Below are 20916 nucleotides of genomic sequence, written 5' to 3'. Positions count from 1 at the left end.
GAGAGAGAGAGAGAGAGAGAGAGAGAGAGAGAGAGAGAGAGAGAGAGAGAGAGAATAATAAAAGGTTGGACAGCTGGATGTCCAATCAAAAATTTATTGATTCCCTTAGTTGAGCTGAGATCTTCTTCTTCTACTAAATGTTACCGTATCGGCACTTAAGTCAAATAAATATTATTTTTAAAAGCCTTGGGAAAAATAAACCGTGAGTAATCCCAGTAAAAGAAGACTAAACATCTATTCGATTATGACAATCTAGACTTTGTGTATGCAAAGAATAAAACAAATGTCACTCTTGGCCAATTGATTTCATCACTGTACAAGTGAAAATGTAGAAACAAAAAGTAGAAACTCACCATTTCGAACGAATGTATACACTAACAGAAAACAAAAACACTTCGGCTGGAGTCGAAGCATGTTTTATGCAGGCTGAAAACCAGATGACAAAAGGGTAAACTCGAAGCTTTCGACTTACTTTTTATTTTACCTTAAAAAAACAGCGTGGAAAAAGGCGCGTTTCCATATTTCATGGAAGACACTTTTTGTCTTTTAAACAGTTTCGAATGCGCTTTCTCGTAAGAGAGTTTTCATTTTTGAAGGAAAGGAAATCCGTTTGATTAACGTCGGGCAAACACTTTTCAAAGAGATGATCGAATTTTCGGCACGATTAAAATGATAAAATCAGATCGGTTCAGATATCCACGAGCTTCCTTGTTCGTTTGTTCCATTGTCCCGGAGAGACTTACGGGAAATAGAGGGTAAACACTTTCACTTCTCGACTCACAATAACAAATTTATTCGGTTATAAAACACAAAATTTTATAGCTTTATATGCATTCTTACGCAATTGAACAAAAATATTCGATAGGGCACTTCAAAAACAGTTTTGACTTCATACCTAACAATAGACGATGCCAAGTCGGCCAAATCAAGGACCAAAAAGATACCGTGTTCACCTTGAGACAAACAGCCAATACTTAAAATTCCTAGCAGGCTATTTTATTCAGGCGTAAACAGGTTCTGCGGCATTTCGCAATGAAAGATGGTAAACTCACTTTACATGTAAAAACAATAAGACATGAGCTGTTATGTAAAACTGTTTATACGAATGAATGGATCCTGTAGAAGTTTTACGAGCAACATTTTAAGTCTAATTGTGCATTTGAAAGATTGAATTTTGAGAATAAATATCTTTCAATTAATTAAGGTTTTTAGTTGAGATAAAAAAAATTCAGTGTCACGAGAGGGATTCGAACCCACGATCTTCGGCTAGATTACGCCGCAGCTCTACCACTTGAGCCATAGTGACTTCGATCCATTCGGACACAAACTTCCCAACTCAACCCCACATTTTGAATTTTCCCTCCTTTTTGCCATTTTTCATGGCAAAGGTGGGGTAAAGTTCAAAAGGTGGGGTTGAGATGGAAAATTAGTGTCCGAGTGGAGGTCATGATAGCTCAAGTGGTATAGCAGCGGTGTATCTAGCCGAAGGTCGTGGGTTCGAATCCCGCTCGTGATACTGACTTTTTTATCTCAACTAAAAACCTTAATTAATTGAAAGATATTAATTGGTCAAGCGGACCACGAAACTAGGGAATTTGAGAATAAACTTCGTTAGTGGCTGTCTTGTGTTATTTTTCAATATATGTACGGAGCAGACGGCATTTACATAAACCATCCTGATCAATGACGATGGTTAAATCACTCTTACAACCAAAATTAGGAAGAATTGAGATCAACGTAATAAAACAAAGAACAATATATATAATCTAAAATAGAAATTTATCCAAAACATGACATTACCTTTTCACAGTCTTCTTCCAGTCTTATAGCTTTCTCCAACTGGAGGAAGAGCTCGTCTTCCTTTTGGTCGACCAGGGCCTCCTTGGCTTCCAGAAGCTTTTCAAGCTCCTTGTTGGTACATTCCAGACTATCTCTCTCCGCCTGGAACAGATTTTACAGATTAGCAGAGAAATTACAACAAACGCTCCGGGTTAAAAGGAAGTGAAAATGCTACCATTTCCGCCGAGCGGGTCGGAGTTAATCGCAAAACTGCTTTCACTCAAATTGGATCCCCCGCGTTCCGAGGAAATCGTCCGTTTTTATTAAAGGTTAAATATTTCTACAGCATACTACATAAATAGAGCTTAAAAAATTGCGAAATGAAATGGTAAGGTTTGTCTTGAACGTCTCACATTAAACACCTACATCGCGTGGAGATAATCGAACAATTTGATAATTTGCGAGGTATGTTTAATTGTTAATTGTAGTTAATTACTGTGTAAGACAGGAATTGTTATTGACGCACGAAGAAAATTAGGCTGAAGTTTATGGCTCGTCTTCAAAATTGACCCCTGGCCTTCGTGCCAGGGTGGACTGTTGGACTTTAATTGTAGCATTACTGTCGTTTTATTGCTGATTAAGAGAAATTTAGCTTCAACACTGAAATCTTCAACGGATTTAAATAATAACTAGAGTTAAGCGCTCAAGAAGATATTATCCCGGGCTGGAGGAAAACGTTTGATTTATCTCGATGGGTTTAGGGCGATTAGCTTATCAATTCAAATTTTCACTTTACATGAGGAATTCCAATGATTTGTATGAACATGGAATTTGAGATACTAAATTTTTAGCTTACATTGTGATGCGTCAAATCTCACTCAAAAAGAATGTACACGATGAGAGCTGTTGTTTAAAAATAACGAAGTAACAAGGCGTTCATCACTGTAAGATAAAGGTCCCGGGTTCGAATCCAGCTGCCCTGCATTCAAACCTGATATATGTACTTACAAATGGTTTTTTTCTTCAAAAACACCGGCAACCGTCGCAAAAAAAAATCACGGGCTGACATATCAATTTTTACAAATTTGAATTGAATGTGCATATATTTTCTTTGATCATCGATGAAGTCATTTGTTTATAGCGAAGGAGTGGTAATGAAAGTCTACATCATGAGGAAAAACCTGTACCATGATACGCAACACGCAATGATTTCTATAACCTATGATTTTCATGTAATGCATACATATTCCTAAAAATATTACAATTTAAATTACGCCTTCAGTTCCAGCATCAAAAGACCTCTTAATTAATTTTGGATAATGAATTGGGCTTAGAACTAGCCATTCCCTACAATGAAGAAAAACAGATAAATAAACGAATGATAGTATCAAAATTTAAAAAAATAAAGAAACAAGATGTTTAAGGAAACTAAAACAGAAGTTTTAAAATGTTAAGGGCGGACAAAGGCAGCATAGTAATAACTGACAAATCAGTTTATAATAAAAAAAATTCCTTACCCCATAAGATGTCACTACCAAGTTCAAGACATAGTGAATAACAGTGCTAAGTTGCCCCAATCCTAAAGGAAACGACCTTACGCAGATAAACCCCAAGGTGCCTCAGTTCAACGGATTAAAAAAGTCCATAGAGACCAAAAACACTATAAAAACCAAAAGTAGTAAAGTATATAACTTCCAAGGGAAAAGGTAAGGTTACAACATTAACTGGGCCATGTTCAGGGCACTTACAGAATTCAAGACAACATATATGATTTTTTTTAAATAAGAAGAGAAGCCATAAAAACTATAAAAGATACACCATTGTTAGAGGGGCAACTCTTGGTATGTTTCGATGTAGCAAATCTATTCTCCATCGTACCAGTCGAACAATGTAAGTTATTGGGAAAGAAAATAATACAGGAGAAAGTGTTGAATCAAAAAATAGCAAAAGCACTAGAAACACTACACAGTGTTTCTTTCGAAGAGCACTTTTTCAGCTTTCTCAAATTTATTGGAATTTATAATGAGATTTAGGCATTTTCCCAAATTGTTATACCATTGAATGCCTGCTAATGTTTGAATAAAAGTTGTGCGTGCAAGATTTCTTTTTTCAGAAGTTTTTGAGGCTGCCGGAGCGGAAAAATGAAATGGAAGAAAATACAAATTGCGGGGGAATAAACTGCAATGCCCAAAATCGCAATTTAAATAAGAAAAATAGCTCCCTCAAAAAAAAAGTGTTAATGTGTTTCTTTTGTTTCTTATTATTGTTATGTAGTATTAGTTTATTTATCATATTTGAATGGAAGAATAAAAGGATAAGGATGAGCCCTATACTCATGCTGAGACTGTTGCTAGTCTGACTCCATTATTATTATTATTATTAGCCATACAAGCCTACGGGGGATTTTTAAATTATGGAACAAAATTCACAATTCTAATTAAAAAAAGAAACAGAAATAAATTTTATAAGTTTATTAAATTTTATGCAATTTAAAATGGGAATTTTGTATACATTTGGCCTTCCGAATTAAGAATTTTAAAAAGAAAAATTAAAGCTTGGATGGCAATAGGATAAATAAGATTACGAGTGAATGTTTGGAGTCAGAGCTTTATAGCACTCAGAAGAGATATAGCTAACCTAAGATAGAAGGTTTGGATGTTAGGGCGTGAAATGACGCGTTAAAACGCCCTTAAAAATTAATAATAATAATAACACAACAATAATTATTTTCAATTTGACGGAAAATAATACAAGTTATCAAAAGGATTAGCGATTGGATTTCCGACGAGCCGGCTTTTAGAAGAAATATACAGGGTGTCAGCGAACAATCTTGTATGTTAGGAGGTTATTCTACTTTGCAAATGAGATTAAAATGCCTATATCATGCGTAGTCTTATTCTCAATCGTTTTCGAGATATTTCACTTTTTTCATTCATTTTCAAATTTTCATAACTTGACCCACAAAGCTCCCGTATTTAATAAAATATTGATCCTACTCTAAATTTGACTGCATCGATAGAAAGAGCATTAAAAATCCTACAAGACTCTTTTTTTATATTTAAGCAACAAAAATACAAAATTAGAAGTTTAGTTAGAAGATAAACTTTTTTCAATTTTCCATTGTTCTTGTTTAAAGTTTAAGTACGATTTTCTTGGTTCTATAGATACTAACTGATATGGCACTTGCAAAAAACTTGCCCCTAAATTGTTAAAAATTTGATTTTTGGGTTACAAACATTTAATTATTTTTAATATAAGTTTCAACATATTAATGCTAATTAATATTAATTAATATTTTAAAAGATTTGTAACCAAAAAATCAAATTATTATCAATTAAACGTTACTTTTGCACTGGTGATAAATGAAATTTGAAAAATCAAGTACATATGTTTAAAGCTCATTAATAGGGGAACTTTTCTGTAAGCGCCGTTTTGTCAGTATCTGCAGAGCCAAAATAATCTTACTTAAACTTTAGACAAAAACTTTCGTAAACTCGTAAAAGTTCACCTAAGCGATTTTGAATTTTGTTTGCTTAGGCTTAAAATTGAAAAAAACAAATGAATCTCATAGGGTTTTTAACGCAATTTCTATTAGAGTAATCAAATTTTCAACAGAATTAACATTTTACGCTGGAATTTACGGAATAAGTTGAATAAGGCTGGAAAAATCGAAAAATGAAATATATCGTAGAGAAACAAATTATGAATAATAGGGACTCTATTCTCATTTGAAATGTAGAATAAGGGGGCGTTGGTGGCCGCAACGGTCATCACTGTAAGGTAAAGGTCCCGGGTTCGAATCCAGCGGCCCCGACATACTTACAAATGGGCGTTTTTCAAAAACACCGGCACCCCGAGGGTTCATATAACCTCTGCTGTTTCGAACCCTTGTTTAAAAAAAAATCTCCCTCTTCACGGGACACCCTGTATATAGAACAACTTGAAAATATATTCTGTTCAACGAACTATAATTATTGATTTACATGGTTAACAGTCCAGTACTTTGGAAATGAATAGAATAGAAAGATAGAGAATGTTTAGAAAGATTGAATGACCTGGATAAAAATATAAAATTTACCCTAAAGTTCAGACAGAAAAATCAACTTATTAGATCTTGGTATATATAAAATATAAATACTGGAGTAATTAAACGCCTAATTTAAACCCTGAATGATGGAATTCCACCCAAAACCAACACAACCCTCAAGAAAATTTAGTGAATATATAATATTTTTTACTATGGAAATCAGCGATTTATTTTTATTTGAACCAAACTAGTTAAAACCTGCCTGCTGTTTGGCTATTTAGCAAATATCAACGAAAATTGAATGTATTGAGAGAAAAAAATCCGTTCGTGTGTATTTCGTGTCTCACCCGTCCGGATCGTGTTTGAAAAGTGGCAACAAGTTGTAGATAATCGCTTCCCCTGAGATATTGACGTCGGGATAAGACGAGCCCATTACGATCCCCGACTTCGATGGGTCCGCCGTGTTTCGACTGCCGTTCCCAACTTGGCAAGGCCGCCTTCCGAGTCTTTTCCTCATCGCGGATTCCGGACAATTACAGCTAATGGTACAATTTGAATCACGCCAAGTAGAAAAAAAAGCATTTAACACTTCTTGCAAGTGCAATAAAATCCCGAATGTTTCGATTCGAACTTATTCTAGCCTAATCTGACTTTATCGATAGTCAAAACTTATTATGAACATTACACTTTCTTCTGTGTCACATGCAATCGTTTCTATTTTCAATTAATTCCAAATTATGAATCTACAATTTTTATTATTCCAAAACATAATTCCAGTGGTTCAGCGGTAAACTTAAATTGATAATAAAATTGATTGATTTCATTGATTTATATAAGCTGAATTATGCAAATACATCGGACATTTCTGCCAGAATGGCGATGCTAATCCACTGCAGCCCGGACTGCTTTAATCAGAACATTTTTCAAAGATTCGAATGATTCGACTGATCAACATTGGACATAATTTGTAGTCCAAAAGATTGAGATCCGGCTGGCAGAAGACCTGCTGGAATACCCAGTTTTTTCTTTAAAACTCGTGATTAGTAAATCCTGTTGTTATCAAGGAATGTGGTGGTGGTTTGTATGATAAGACCAGGTAGATATCTATTTAATGCAGGTTACCTTCGGTTGAATCAGATATCATCCTGGGAATTGGCCAAGATGGCAACTATGGCGGATCAAGAAATAAAGCTACACTAAATGAACTCAAAGAATAATAAGAAAACATAGCTATAGACCAAATTATACCAAAGAGAACCGAGGGAAAATATAACTAAAAGTAACAAAAGAGATGAGATTTAATGATCCATGATTTAAGACACAAGAGACGAGAACGACTCGTTTTTCGTTGACTTCGTCGTTAAAGGCGCGCTCTCATGATTCAACTTTTGTTCATCATTTGATCAAAAGTTGCATTTTGGCACTGGGCTTATTAGGTCCGCCCACACCCGTGGCTTTTGGCTGGTTGGTTTGAAGTTTCAAACACGTTTCGGCTTTGCACCATCTTCATGGAGAAACTGAAATCTCGAGACAGATTCCAGCTCACCTACCATCAACTTTAACAATAGGTTAGTTGAAATATGTCGTCGAAAGTAGTCGTACATGACGTTGCAACATTTCTGTTTTATTAAAAGAAAAGATAAAAACAATTTTATTTAAGTTCGAGGAAGATCTTAAGAAATCGATTGGGAGCATCAGACTCCTTGTTAAAGGAACTCTCATACAGGATAAACGTGGGTACAGAAACAGAAGAAAAAAAGTAAGTTTGACAGAAGTTATAAATAAAAATAAATATATTAGATATTGTATTAGCCGGTAATTCCAAAAGCATATATGATAAAACTCTAATAACTTTAGCACCAAATCCATTATTTTTCTTGGTTAGATTGGGCAAATAATTTCTTTCAATAAATTAAACTTTATGTAAGGTATTGGTTGAAATGAAAAAGTTAGTGTCACAAGAGGGATTCGAACCCACGGCCTTCGGCTAAATACGCCGCTCTATACTACTTGAGCTATCGTGACTTCGAAATCGGGGTTCGAATCCCGCTCGTGACACTGACTTTTTTATCTCAACCAAGACCTTACATAAAAAGAACAATTAATTGAAAGAAGTAACTTGGCCAATTGATCACTAAAAAATAAATGGTATAGTATACAATCTACCAATAAGTAAGTAATACATTGAAAAAAGTCGTCTTCCAGGGATGATCCAGCAATAGAAAGAATATTGGGTTCATTTGAAATAGGTTTGTCGTCTATGTTGCACAATAGTGGGGGGTTCGAACCCACGACCTTCGTCTAAATACGCCGCTGCTCTACTCCCCTTCCCAACCTGTCCGAATGGAACAGCGCCGTATTGAGCCGCAGGTCGTGGGTTCGAATCCCGCCCCTGACACTAGCTTTTTCATATCAACCAATACCTCACATAAAGATTAATTAATTTAGCACCAAACTTCAAATACAATTGAGGAACATAAGAGTAGTGTAAAAGTCAAACAGGAAACAATAAACTGGATGTTTGGAATTTCAAGCAGTCAACTATGTCTGACCAGGTAAAAAGTTATCGACCATTTTGAACTGATAGTGCTGACGACAGATTTTGTTACAAAATTTGAACAGCAAAAGTTGAATTCTCGCCTTGAGAAATAATGGCCGCTTAGGTACATCTTTTTGGAGTAAAAGACCATCTATGCGAGAACTGCATAATCCTTGGGAAATGTAATCATGATTTGCCCTGAATACGAATAACCTAGGAAAGTTTTAAAAAAAGTAACCTTCGGTCAACTTTTTTGTGCAATTACATGTCTATTATATCTCGATACTATTTTGAGATGTCTGAAGTTTACAAATATATGTTTCATAAATTTATATAAAAATCGGATCTGCACTTGAGAGATTGGTGCTTTGGGGGTTCAAGGGGTGGTTGGCCCGGATGACTGAGGTGTGTTTGAACTTCAAGAAATCATGAACATACAATCCAGACTGTACGATATATATGTTCCCGAGGGAGAATCGATCGTCTGGTGCCTTGCTTAAGATAAAGATTGCAAAAAGTCTGGTTGGCCGCCAGGTGACATCGAATTTGGCTATGGCGAATCAAATTATAAGTTTTCCACTGACCAACCTTTAATAAAAGCAGCAATGTTTTTGTTACAAATTTGAACACAGCAAACACAATTTCATTAGTTTATATACAAATCTCTAACATAAAAATAATGTTACGAAGAGTAAATACTTCATAGCATATAGAACATTCGAGTTAATTAAATTCATTGAAGTAACGATAGTTCAAGTGGTAGACTAGCGGCGTATCAAGCCGAAGGTCGTGGGTTCGAATCCCGCTCGTGACACTGACTTTTTTATCTCAACTAAAAGCCTTAATTAATATTCGAGTTAATCTTGACTAGTTCTGTTTCACATTGCGTAATTTTTTCAGATTTTATTGAAAAAGAATAAATATATTGTTCACTTTTTTTTACTCCAAATTACAGTAATCATAACCGCAGAATCGGCATTTTTTCTTTTAACAATAGAAATAATTACGCAGGAAAAAAGATTCTAAAAGTATCACAACTCGTTTTGGGTTCACGAATATATTAAAAAAATTAATTTCTCTTTGAGACATCACAATAACTGATACAGTATTGCAGATTTAAGAAATTAATAATATTCTGCACAAAAACTTTTCATGTCACATACCTTTTTTGTTTGTACGTCAACAGGATGGAAAATAAGAACAATTTTAAATATGTAAAAACTGAACTGGAGATTTTTCTTTAATTGTCATACTCCAACAAGAAAAATGCTGATGTCTAACAAGCAATATTCGAATTTTCTTATCTGAAAAATTGCTATTTTAACACCCAATTTTGGAACAGATCGTACTTTTATTCGAATATTTGTTGTGTTAAGAATCGTATCGAATGTAAATAGTTGCAGAAAAACCAGGTAAATCTGTTGATAAGAGCCAATTTGAATTATCCGGAGAAAATTTTATTAATACATCCTTACTCTTACTTCGGGAGAAGGTTCGATTGCACCACGTCGAAAGGTCATCCTTTCGTAACAAGGTTTGGAAGTTACGTCTAATAAAAAATCACAAAAAGGTTTCGGTCAGATTTCATCAAACGAAATTCGTTTCCGTGTTCGCCAAATTTAAATTTTGCGTGTTTACACTCAGCTGACACGTTTGGCGATAATAAACGCCCAGAAAAAAAAACGGTATTATTATTACAAAACTGCCATTACCATAAACTATATGATTTATACTTCTTTTTGCCAAACAAAAAAAATATTTATATTCAAAACTATTGAAATGCAGAATTAAAATCAACCCATAGTTCCCCAAAGGGAATTTAAGTCAATAGAAAACTTTTAAAATCTAGATAAGAATTTTGCTCTTTTAAAGATTGCTCCACAGCTAAATCGTACATCATTTCTTTAGGGTAATGATGAACTATTGTTTAAGTGAAGGAATGAAACCTTACAAATGACAAACATACTTAGTTTTAAGGACAAAAATTAATAAGTTTAATTTTTCTAAAATTTCAATTCATAATCCTTGAGTTAATGACAAACGACCAGCTGACTTATGTTCATAATAAAATTTCAACGTTAGTATAGGAGACATTGACATAAAAATAATCATTTTTTAAGTTCGTAGATCTCTCTTGTTCTACAGATACAAAACTCAGGAGCGACCGTGGTGTGGAAAGTCCTCCTCAGTGGTGATGAATGGCCACCAAAAGAAAGTAGGCTTCTACAGAAATATGGTCTGGATTTCTTTTTGAATTACATGGACTTGGATTTAAATTAGTCACAATCTACATTCACTAGTTTTCGTGGATCGCTTGACCAATTAATATATTTCAATTAATTATGGTTTTTAGTTGAGATAAAAAGTCAGTGTCACGAGCGGGATTCGAACCCACGTTCTTCGGCTAGATACGCCGCTGCTCTACCACATGAACTATCCTTTGTCGCCGAGAATCAAATAGATTACACGACAGAAAAATGGCAAAAGGAGGGAAAATTCAAAAGCTGGTGTTGAGATGGGAAGTCCGAGTGGATAGCAGCAGCTCATCAAGCCGAAGAACGTGGGTTCGAATCCCGCTCGTGACACTGACATTTTTATTTCAACTAAAAACCTTAATTAATTGAAATTAGTGACAATCTTTGATAAATTGTGTTAACAGCAAAAGTGCCGTTTTTATCTATTGTGACAATTTTCTATGAATACCAGATTTATCGAAACTTCATCCACTTTTAAAACTTTACACTTTAATTAAATGAATAATGTAAATATAAATTAAAAGCAAATTTTAAACTCCCGTAATCTTAAGGAAGGGAATGTACATGGAGAGAGGAAAAAAGTCAATTAATTAGAAAGGAAAATAATAAACACCAAATATTAACTCTATTTTAAAAAATTCACTAGTTTTCGTGGTCCGCTTGACCAATTAACATCTTTCAATTAATTAAGGTTTTTAGTTGAGATAAAAAAGTCAGTGTCACGAGCGGGGTTTTATTCTATTCCAATTTTGAAATTTATAGACTGAATACTTATTTTGCTACGACGCTTGGTCACAACATAATTATGTATTGCGTTAACTGTATCAATAGATACAAACTATATATTTTTCGTTTGATTGGAAAGTTCGTTAAAATATTTCTATAGCAGGAAACGAAGTTGATATTTGTGTTCTGACCCCCCCCCCAAAAAAAAAAATCCTGAATTCAAATTTTTGGGAAAATCAAAAAATAATATTTCTCTCTCAAATTTCTCGCCTTTCGATTCCATTAATCTACCGAGAACTTCACAAGGGTTCAGAACCTTATAAACTACTGTAATGGCACAACTTTGGTATCTGTAAAAAATATATTTTAATATATAAAAAACTGTATTTCATATGTAATATAAAACGTTTGTGAAGTTTATTTTTTTATTTTTCCCACTCATAAAAAGGTTGTAATACCGCGGAGACTAGATAAAATCCAGATGAGTTATTAATTTTCTAAGTAGAACACCTTGGGTTTTCTGTGTGCTGTGAAAAAAATGTGCCAACGAATCCATTCAAAAAATTTTTGTTTGTAAAGAGGTAAAATGGCAAACAGTGCACCAATTGAATCAGATCAAATAACCGATTAGGTACTACAAGAGAAGACAATGTTCAAAGCCATGATGAGATGTAGCAAAGTAGTTTAAAAAAAATTCAGATTCCACAAATATACAGAAAACTTCAAGGTTGAGAACAACTATAAACTAAATCTAACGGCATAACTTTGGCCCTTGTAAAAAAGTTAGAATTTAAAATATAAAATGAAACATTTGAGAAGTTTCTGTTTATTTTTCAATTAATCTGTATTTAAGGTATTGGTTGAGATAAAATAATTTAATTATTTAATTAATATTAATATTTAATAATTTAATAATCTTTCAATTAATTAAGGTTTTTAGTTGAGATAAAAAAGTCAGCGTCACAAGCGGGATTCGAACCCACGACCTTCGGCCAAATACGCCGCTGCTCTACCACTTGAGCTATCGTGACTTCGATCCACTCGGGCACGAACTTTCCATCTCAACCTCACCTATTGAATTTTCCCTCCTTTCTGCTTATTTCTTTATCAGTTTTCTCAATCATAAAATCATAAAAATCAAGGGTTGCTGATATGTGCGCAAAGAAGAGAAATGCAGCTCGCCAAAGGATGTAATACAGTGGAGAATGGATAAAAATCCAGATGAGTTATGAATTTACTACTTGTACCTTATTGTGTTCTCTATACACGCAGAAAAAAAATTTGCCGACAAATCATATTTTCATATTGAGATAAAAATCCCTATTTAAGGTTTTAAATGGTGCTTATAATAAATAAGAATTGGTTTCTTCAACAAAAATTTTTTTGGCATACTTTAAACAGCGTCTTTTGATGTTTGTAACTTTTTTATACAACACTTCTCATTTAATACAATCAGCCATTTTATTTTATTATCTAATGTAAAAGACAAATCGATTGATATTAAAGAACCTTGAAATACATGCACAGCAAAAAAAGAAATTAAGCATATTACTTAAAACATTGATTTTCTCGACTCCTAGGCCCAATTGAACGACCTGACATATGTCTAATATTTTTGAACCTAGTATCACGAAAAAGTTTCATTGAAATCAACTGACATTGTTAATATCATAATTAACTCCATTACATTTAATGGTCTACTGGCCAAATTACTTCTTTCAATTAATTAAGCTTTATGTAAGGTATTGGTTGAAATAAAAAAGCTAGTGTCACGAGCGGGATTCGAACCCACGGCCTTCTGCTAAATTCGCCGCTGCTCAACCACTTGAGCTATCCTGACTTCGATCCTTTTATGTAAGATTATTCGGAAATCGTCAGATGCGGTCTGGTGTGATGTAGGTTTCAGAAAAACATTTTCTTTATCGTGCCAACGTTTCGATCTTCATTGAGATCATCTTCAGGGCCTGGGATTTACAAACATTGTCTACTATTATTTAAACAATACATGTAGAATGTGGAAAAAAGTGAATTTATACAAAAAATATTTTTTATATTCAAAGTATTTCTACTCGCTCAAAGTGTTTGTTTTCTGCGTAAGATGATCTCGATAAAGATCGAAACGTTGGCACGATAAAGAAAATGTTTTTCTGAAACCTACGTCACACCAGACCGCATCTCACAATTTCCGAATAATCATCGACTAAAGGTCACTAATCATCACACATTTTTATGTAAGATTTTTGGTTGAAATGAAAAAGCAAGTGTCACGAGGGGTATTAATATTAATTAACTTAATTTAACCAAAAGAAGGGCTGTTTTTGGTCTAAATCGCACTTAACTGAACGGAAGTAGGAAGACACAACTATAGCCTTGAACAATGCCATTGTTTTCAAGCAAATGAGATATCGTTTCCTTGATAAAAATCCTCTATTAATGATGATTTGCCTTCCTTATTTGCATTTCGCCCAAACTTTTTTTTCGATTCATTGTATTTATTTTTATTTTTAATGTGAGAGTTATTATTTATTTGAGGGTTAACGACGCTTCACGCTCTCACAGATCTACATCTGTTAACGTAACTACGACAACACTAATACGGTGCAATATTTGAATAGTATCATTACAGTTCAATAATTACCAAAGTATAGAATTTTATTTGTTCTTAGGATTTGAATCACTATTACAGTGGAAACCCGTTTATCCGGATCCGTTTTTTAAATTTTTTTAATAAATTATTTGGAGAACGTGAGATGCGGTCTGGTATAGTAGTGTATAGTGGTACAGTCTCACGATCTCAAAATGATAATTAATTAACGGTCACTAAACACCACACATTTTTTATAAATTTTTCATAATTCTCAATGTATGTATATTAATTTTTTAAAATTCATAATTCAATTATGGGACGTTTAATTCGTCGTTCAAAAATTCGCAAAGGCCACCAAATCACCCTTCCACTAGTCACATGATCGAAGAGGCGGGAGAGGCTCATTTTTGTTAATAAATAAATAAAAAAACAAATAAAATAAAAATAAATAAAAGGTATATACTATTTTAAGACTAGAAATTTAAAAAAATTATTACATTAAAATTAAATTAAATTATTCAAAAAATATAAAAGATAAATTAAAATTGAAAAAAAAAATGAAAAATTGGGTCCAAATCAACCGTTCGGCCAAGTNAACAAAACATATATAAATAAATTATACGGAATTGTATAATTAGTTCTGTAAGTCTAACTACCGTGGATACCGAGCTCTTATGCAGGATTTGGATAACAAGATTAACGATTAAATAAGAACATCAATAATGAAGTCTGAAAAGTCGGTAAGTTCTCACTATGAGAATATTCTCATCTCTTTAATTTTTTTTAAACCGACTTGTAATATGTATTATATAAATAAACTTCTCTTACATATACAATCGGTCGCTCACATAATTAAACCTGTTGTCAATAAGTTTCCATTTTAACGAAACAATAATGGAACAAAGCGTAACGATCATTAAAACATGATAAAACGTATATCACGTGTATTCAAGCCTTCAAATCATATATTTTTTATGTTTTATTAATAAGGGAAGGCTTCGGACGTGGGTCAACGATTTTATGAAACGATTTCTAAAGAGCCTTAGGAGCCAAAGATGAAATCGGCAACAGCCAAATTATAGAATATGCTGATAGATTGACAGAAAGTGACAACGAGAGTGATAATATTGTACAGAGTAAGATTTAGCAGATTTAATTTTTTTTTTCATAAAATCCACGGTTCGTGGAAGTTCATATCCAAAGGTTGAAAAATCCCATGTTCTCCGTGGTTGAAATATTTTATTTAATTTTGTCTATTACATGTCGTTTCGGGCCTTCGGCCTATCATCAGAACCTAAACATGGAAAACCTCATGGTACAATTGCCATCCGAAGAAACACACTTAAGTAATTTAAATTTAAAATTAAATTCAAATACACCTGGACTATGCCATAGATACATATATATTTTTCCACCCCATTTTGAAGGGGATGTCGTCACAGTTTTATAACTATAATTTTAGTTGTTAATATTGTACAGTAATTTTTAGTGCCCTCATGGGTACAATGCATGATAATGAGATTCTTTTCATATACACCCTCTGCCCCTATCCGCCCTTATTCGTGTGAGCCTCCAATTTTTCGATGGTGATTATTGGTTTTTTACCAATTTGTCAAGCAGGGGAGGCCTCCACTTTTTAGATAGGTAAAAAACCGATAATCACCGTCACACCGTGTAATAAATAAAACTGAATAAAATATTCCAACACGGAGAACTTGGGATTACTCAACCTTTGGATAGGAAAGATTTGAGGAAAAATTGCAAATACGTTAACGTAAATATATTTATGCGTGCATACACTGGCAGGCTTAATGATTTACATCCTTCAGAAAACTTATATAATAGAAACGTTCTTCGTTTCATCTTCGTTCACAAGGCTATAAGTAAAAATACAAAATCAGATGTAGGTAAATGTATTTATTTGCGCGAATATAAACGGCCATAATGATTTATTTCTGTTGTTTCTTGGGTACAGACGCCAGAGGTGCTTAGTAAAAAGCAGTAATGACTTTTGGACTTAACGTCGTTTTGGAAGGGGGGACGTCGGTGGCCGCAACGGCTTAGGCGTTGACACGGCGATCATCATTGTAAGGTTCGAATCCAGAGGCCCTGCATTGCAAAAAAAAAGTCGTTTCGGTACTATTTTAGTACCTTCATCAGGCCGATGTATGCCTAAAATAATTTTATTTTTATAATGTTGTTATATTTTCAATGTTTAAATTACACCGTAACTTGCGTTACTGTTCAGCATGTTTTTTCCTTGTTTTCCTTTTCTATTTTTCGATTCGTTGTTTTTTTTTGTTTTTTTAAGATAATAAAATTATATGTAAGATTAACAAAATTTTTGTTTAAAAAAAACTATTCTTATTTGTAAGCACCATTTCAAATTCAAATTTTCATTACAAAAAAAATCATTTTTTGTCCTGGATTTGCTGGGGCCATTTTTTTTTTTTTTTTTGCGATGTCCGTCGTTGTTGCACTTAAAAATTTATAACGCCATTATAAATTTAATCTTATTATTATTTTTTGGGTGCAGAAAATAGATATCAACTTCTTTCCAATATATATACAACAATACAACGTCTAGAAACCTGGCCATTGTAAAAAAAAGCACAACCGGAGATATGAAATAAAACATGTGGGGAGTTTTTGTTGATATCATGTTTTTTCTCAGGTATATTGGCGTAAAAACCAAAAGTTTATGGTATATCCTGAAAGAAGAGAAATGCAACTTTCCAACTGATGTTATACCGTGGAATTTTGATAAATTCCAGAGGAGCTATGAATTTTTTTATTTTTAACGAAGGAAAAAAAGAGCCGTTGGTTGATCCAACCCAAACATATTTTCTTTTTTGCTATAAAAATGCGTATTAAAATGCTTTAAAGGGTGTCTAATATTTTTTCAAAATCAAATTTTTTATTCCAATTTACTGGCAGGCTTAGGTCGTTTAATAAAATTAAAAATAATTCTTTCCGGTTGATCCAATCTAAAAATGCACGTTTTTTAATGAAGTGAAAATTCGCATTTAGGACTTTAAAAGGTGAAAGCGACATGTTCACATTTTTGTATTTCACTGCTATCTTCCACCGCCTCAATCACTGCTCATGTTTTCAGGTTTGTGATTGAGATGACAGGAAAGAGCAAGGGATGGAGGATCGTCAGCATACTTTGTAAGGATCGTCGGTGGAAGGGTATAAAAGTCAACTGTACTCACTGAGTCGACGATACGGTTTGGAGACCCGTCAGCCGGATTTTTGATAAACATAATTAATCTCATTTAACACTTTTGCATATCGCACGCCCACAAGAAAAGTGACACAATTCAACAAAAGAAAATATTACAGGAGAGACAAATGAAATTTTACTTTTTTTTACTTATGTATTCAGTGCATGCCATTACGGTTGTTTGCAATAAAAACTCCATGAACCATCAATATTGTCTTTCGTTTCTCCAAGGCTTACGAAAAAAATACAAAACTTTAAAAATCCAGCTGTACTCCCGTAAGAAACAACCCTTTACTGAGTACACTTGCTCTATGGTGGTCAATAAATAACTGTAAGCGCATTAACTTTTTTGTAATAGTAACAGACAACATAAAAACCTAACAAACGAGCATAAATATCGATGTAGTACGTTTTACTAAGATTGACCCAAATGTGCTTTCCTCCTGGAGTCAGGGCTAATAGGTTTTACTGATTATTAAAAATATTTTAATTAATACATTAAAAAATCGTTGAAAAAATAAAATACGTGTGGTGTTTAGTGGTCAAAATGATAAACACGATGTTAAACATAAAACATCAATATCTCACTGGCACTCTCAACACGACAGACAATAATGACACATCTACACGGAAAACGAACACCAAAATTAACGACATACATAAGGCCACAATACATTTCAAAAGAAACATTTTGAACATAGACACTTTACAAATCATTAAGACACTAACCCAAAAATTACACCAATTAAAACTCAATGCCTCAATAATACCTACAGACACTTTAAAAAATTCTACAAATATCAAAAAGATGCATACAATTTCCACTTTGATCAAATTAAAAAAAACAAACGCACCATAAAACTTAACAACTTAGTCAACAAACAAAAACCTTTCAACACAAACAATTGGTTTCTAAACCTAACTAAAACTACCATTCGTATATTCGTCCACAAATCCAAAACCTGCTATCACTTCGTCCCAAACATTCCATTCATTACAAAAAAACAGATATCCCAACAGCTAAATTAATTACTGATGTAGACTATGCAATCCAAAAGTCAACAAAAACAGAAGAAGAAGAAAGACATAACACGATCAAAATGCATTAACACAATAAACAATCACTTACAACACCTCACTACAACATATTTCAACAAACATATACCAAAACAAAAAGATTTCTCAAAAATAATCCAGACATACTCATTCTTTCTGCTGACAAAACAAAACAAACAGTAGCAATCAGCAAAAAAGAATACGAGGAAAAAATTAACAAAATTGGCACTCTCGACATGAAACCCATAATGGCACATCGCACAGAAAACAAACAGTTTGAGCCCTGAAGATGATCTCAATAAAGATCGAAACGTTGACACGATAAAGAAAATATTTTTCTAAAATCTACGTCCCACCGCACCGCATCTCACGACCACCAAATATTAACTATAAAATACAAAAAACAAATTTACGAAAAACATATTTGTACAATTGATTTAACAATTGTTTTTCATAGTGTGAAAATGCGACTCCGGTACAGCATAAAATCTTCCAGTAAACATGAAAAAAACTGACTCGAAATTTGCCACTTTTCCTTAAAAGCTCGACGCAGAACTGAGAAATGCCACTTTTAGTCAATAGTGACAGTATGTTCCAGCCAATTCAAAAGTGATACATAGTGCTTGTGTCACTTTTCTTGTGGGTGTGCGATTATTATTTTCATATCCCTGGTTTGAAAAAAATAATTTATTCATTGTAATAATCTTGGAATAGGAGATCAAAAAAGAAAACCATATTTAAATTATACAAGTTATTTTCCCTTTTTTCTCAGTGCCTAAGCCCCATTGGTAAACATGAGTCGTGTATAAAATTTTCCAAAGTCCAAAGTTCACAGCTTCCCCATAAGATAAATCTAAACCCGTTTAAACAAACCTGATTCGACCTAGGTCAACAAATTAAGCATTCTCAACCTAATTTCATGGCATAATTGAAAATTAAGATTTTTTCATCCAATGTTTAATTTTTTTTCTAATTAAGACTTTGCCTAATGCTCATCAAATCGAACTTAAACAGTAGAAATTAACAAATATTTTTTAAATCTAGAAAAAAAAAATTGATTGCACAGTTAATGGCATGTTGACGTAATTATAGAAAGTTACGACAAGGACGAAAAAACAACAATTATTGCATTATTAATTACTGCTTACAAACTCATCATAATCCCATGGGAATATTTTCAGGTTACCATTCAAAAATAGTTTTGTAAGGCTACTATCCGTTAAAATGCAACTATCACTTTTAAATATTTCAGATAGTGATTTTATATACAAATAATACTAAAGAAATTCGAAATTGATGGGTTATTCAAAGAAGGAAATGGACAGTGGATGTACTTTTCTATCTTTTACTACAATTATTACACAGCATTATCAATGAAAATCAATAGGATCAACATGGAGCCAATCTAGACCAACAGATCAGATTTTATGCAATAACTGTATAACAATATAACTTATACAAGAAATAACACAATTAATTACATCTACCTAAACCTGATATTTGTTGGGCTTCAAACTGCTAAAATTTAAAAAAACGTGTCCCGATATTTTTACTTATGACAGATTATGACCGATATACATACATTATTTTCTGTGTTACTTTTATGAGTTTCGGAGCGAGCGTTCATGTTCAGCGGTTCATATCTCCACTTAACCATCTAAGGTCCGATGACAAATCACTCGTGATTATCTTTGCTTAAGTCAAACAAACTTGTTAGAAGGGCGAACTGCAACTCACGTGCTGTAGAAAATATTTTTCATTTGGTGAAATTCGAAAATTGCACTTTGGGAGTTTTACCTAATCGAAAAAAAACCTGATAAAATTACCAAGCATGGTACCTGTACAACTTTGTACATCGTGAGGTATTAAATAGGCAGTTAATTTTCAGAAAGAGTAGTTTGCTAGAAGAATTTTAACCGGTATGGACACAAAATTTATCTCCGGTATTTTTAAAATATTTTTTTAAGTTCACTAGTTTCGTGGTCCGCTTGACAAATTAATATCTTTCAATTAATTAAAGTTTTTAGTCGAGATAAAAAGTCAGTGTCACGAGCGGGATTCGAACACGCCGCTGCTCTACCACTTGAGCTATCGTGACCTCGATCCACCAACTTCCCGTCTCAACCCCACCTATTGAATTTTCCCTCCTTTCTGTCATTTTTCAAATGTGTAATCTATTTGATTCTCAGCGACAATATTTTTTTAAGGTTTCAATGAGCTCAGATGTATTTCCATGCCGTATATACTTTTGTAATATGATTATGCACAAAATTAGTAAATAAAGTATTTTTCTATCTTTGTGTTTATAATAGTTGTTTTTATGCTGGTTTACTTTTATTTACAATGTACTGATTGGAACATTACAATAATTATTATACAATTTAATTGAATTGCTTCATAAATCAGACAATAATCTGACTCTGTTGGCCCATAGAACATATTTCATCGTTAACAAACAAATTCGCTTTTAAATTGTGCGACATTCTCTTGGAGGCTGAATGGTGTTGTTTGGTCTGTTCACGCCATGACAAATCAAAACAGCAAGGATGGGCGGACCACAATGATCGGCAAGACCACAAGTTTGATTTTACTGGAACATGCTACTCGTGTTAGCGTAAATGCATGCTAAATCATAAGAATATGATATTCAAATCGCCCCGACGTTGAGTCCGATTTGAGGGAAAGTAGATCGCCTTCAAATATTACTCAGGGCGAATATTG

At 33.3% G+C, this 20916-nt stretch overlaps 1 protein-coding gene across 5 annotated transcripts in view; it reads right to left on the bottom strand.

Annotated features, from left to right (window-relative positions):
- LOC106672366 overlaps positions 1–20916 on the bottom strand; it is a 138747-nt gene that overhangs the window by 34736 nt on the left and 83095 nt on the right. For all 5 annotated transcript variants that reach the window (XM_014404035.2, XM_024228319.1, XM_014403777.2 and 2 more), the window contains one exon: positions 1801–1941. In XM_014404035.2, the coding sequence (XP_014259521.1) occupies positions 1801–1941 (141 nt within the window). The remainder of the gene's footprint in view (positions 1–1800; positions 1942–20916) is intronic.

The sequence above is a fragment of the Cimex lectularius genome, unplaced genomic scaffold (assembly GCF_000648675.2).
Source record: "Cimex lectularius strain Harlan isolate CLEC.00 unplaced genomic scaffold, Clec_2.1 scaffold44, whole genome shotgun sequence".
NCBI lineage: Eukaryota > Metazoa > Arthropoda > Insecta > Hemiptera > Cimicidae > Cimex > Cimex lectularius.
This window is presented reverse-complemented; position numbering and strand designations above follow the sequence as displayed.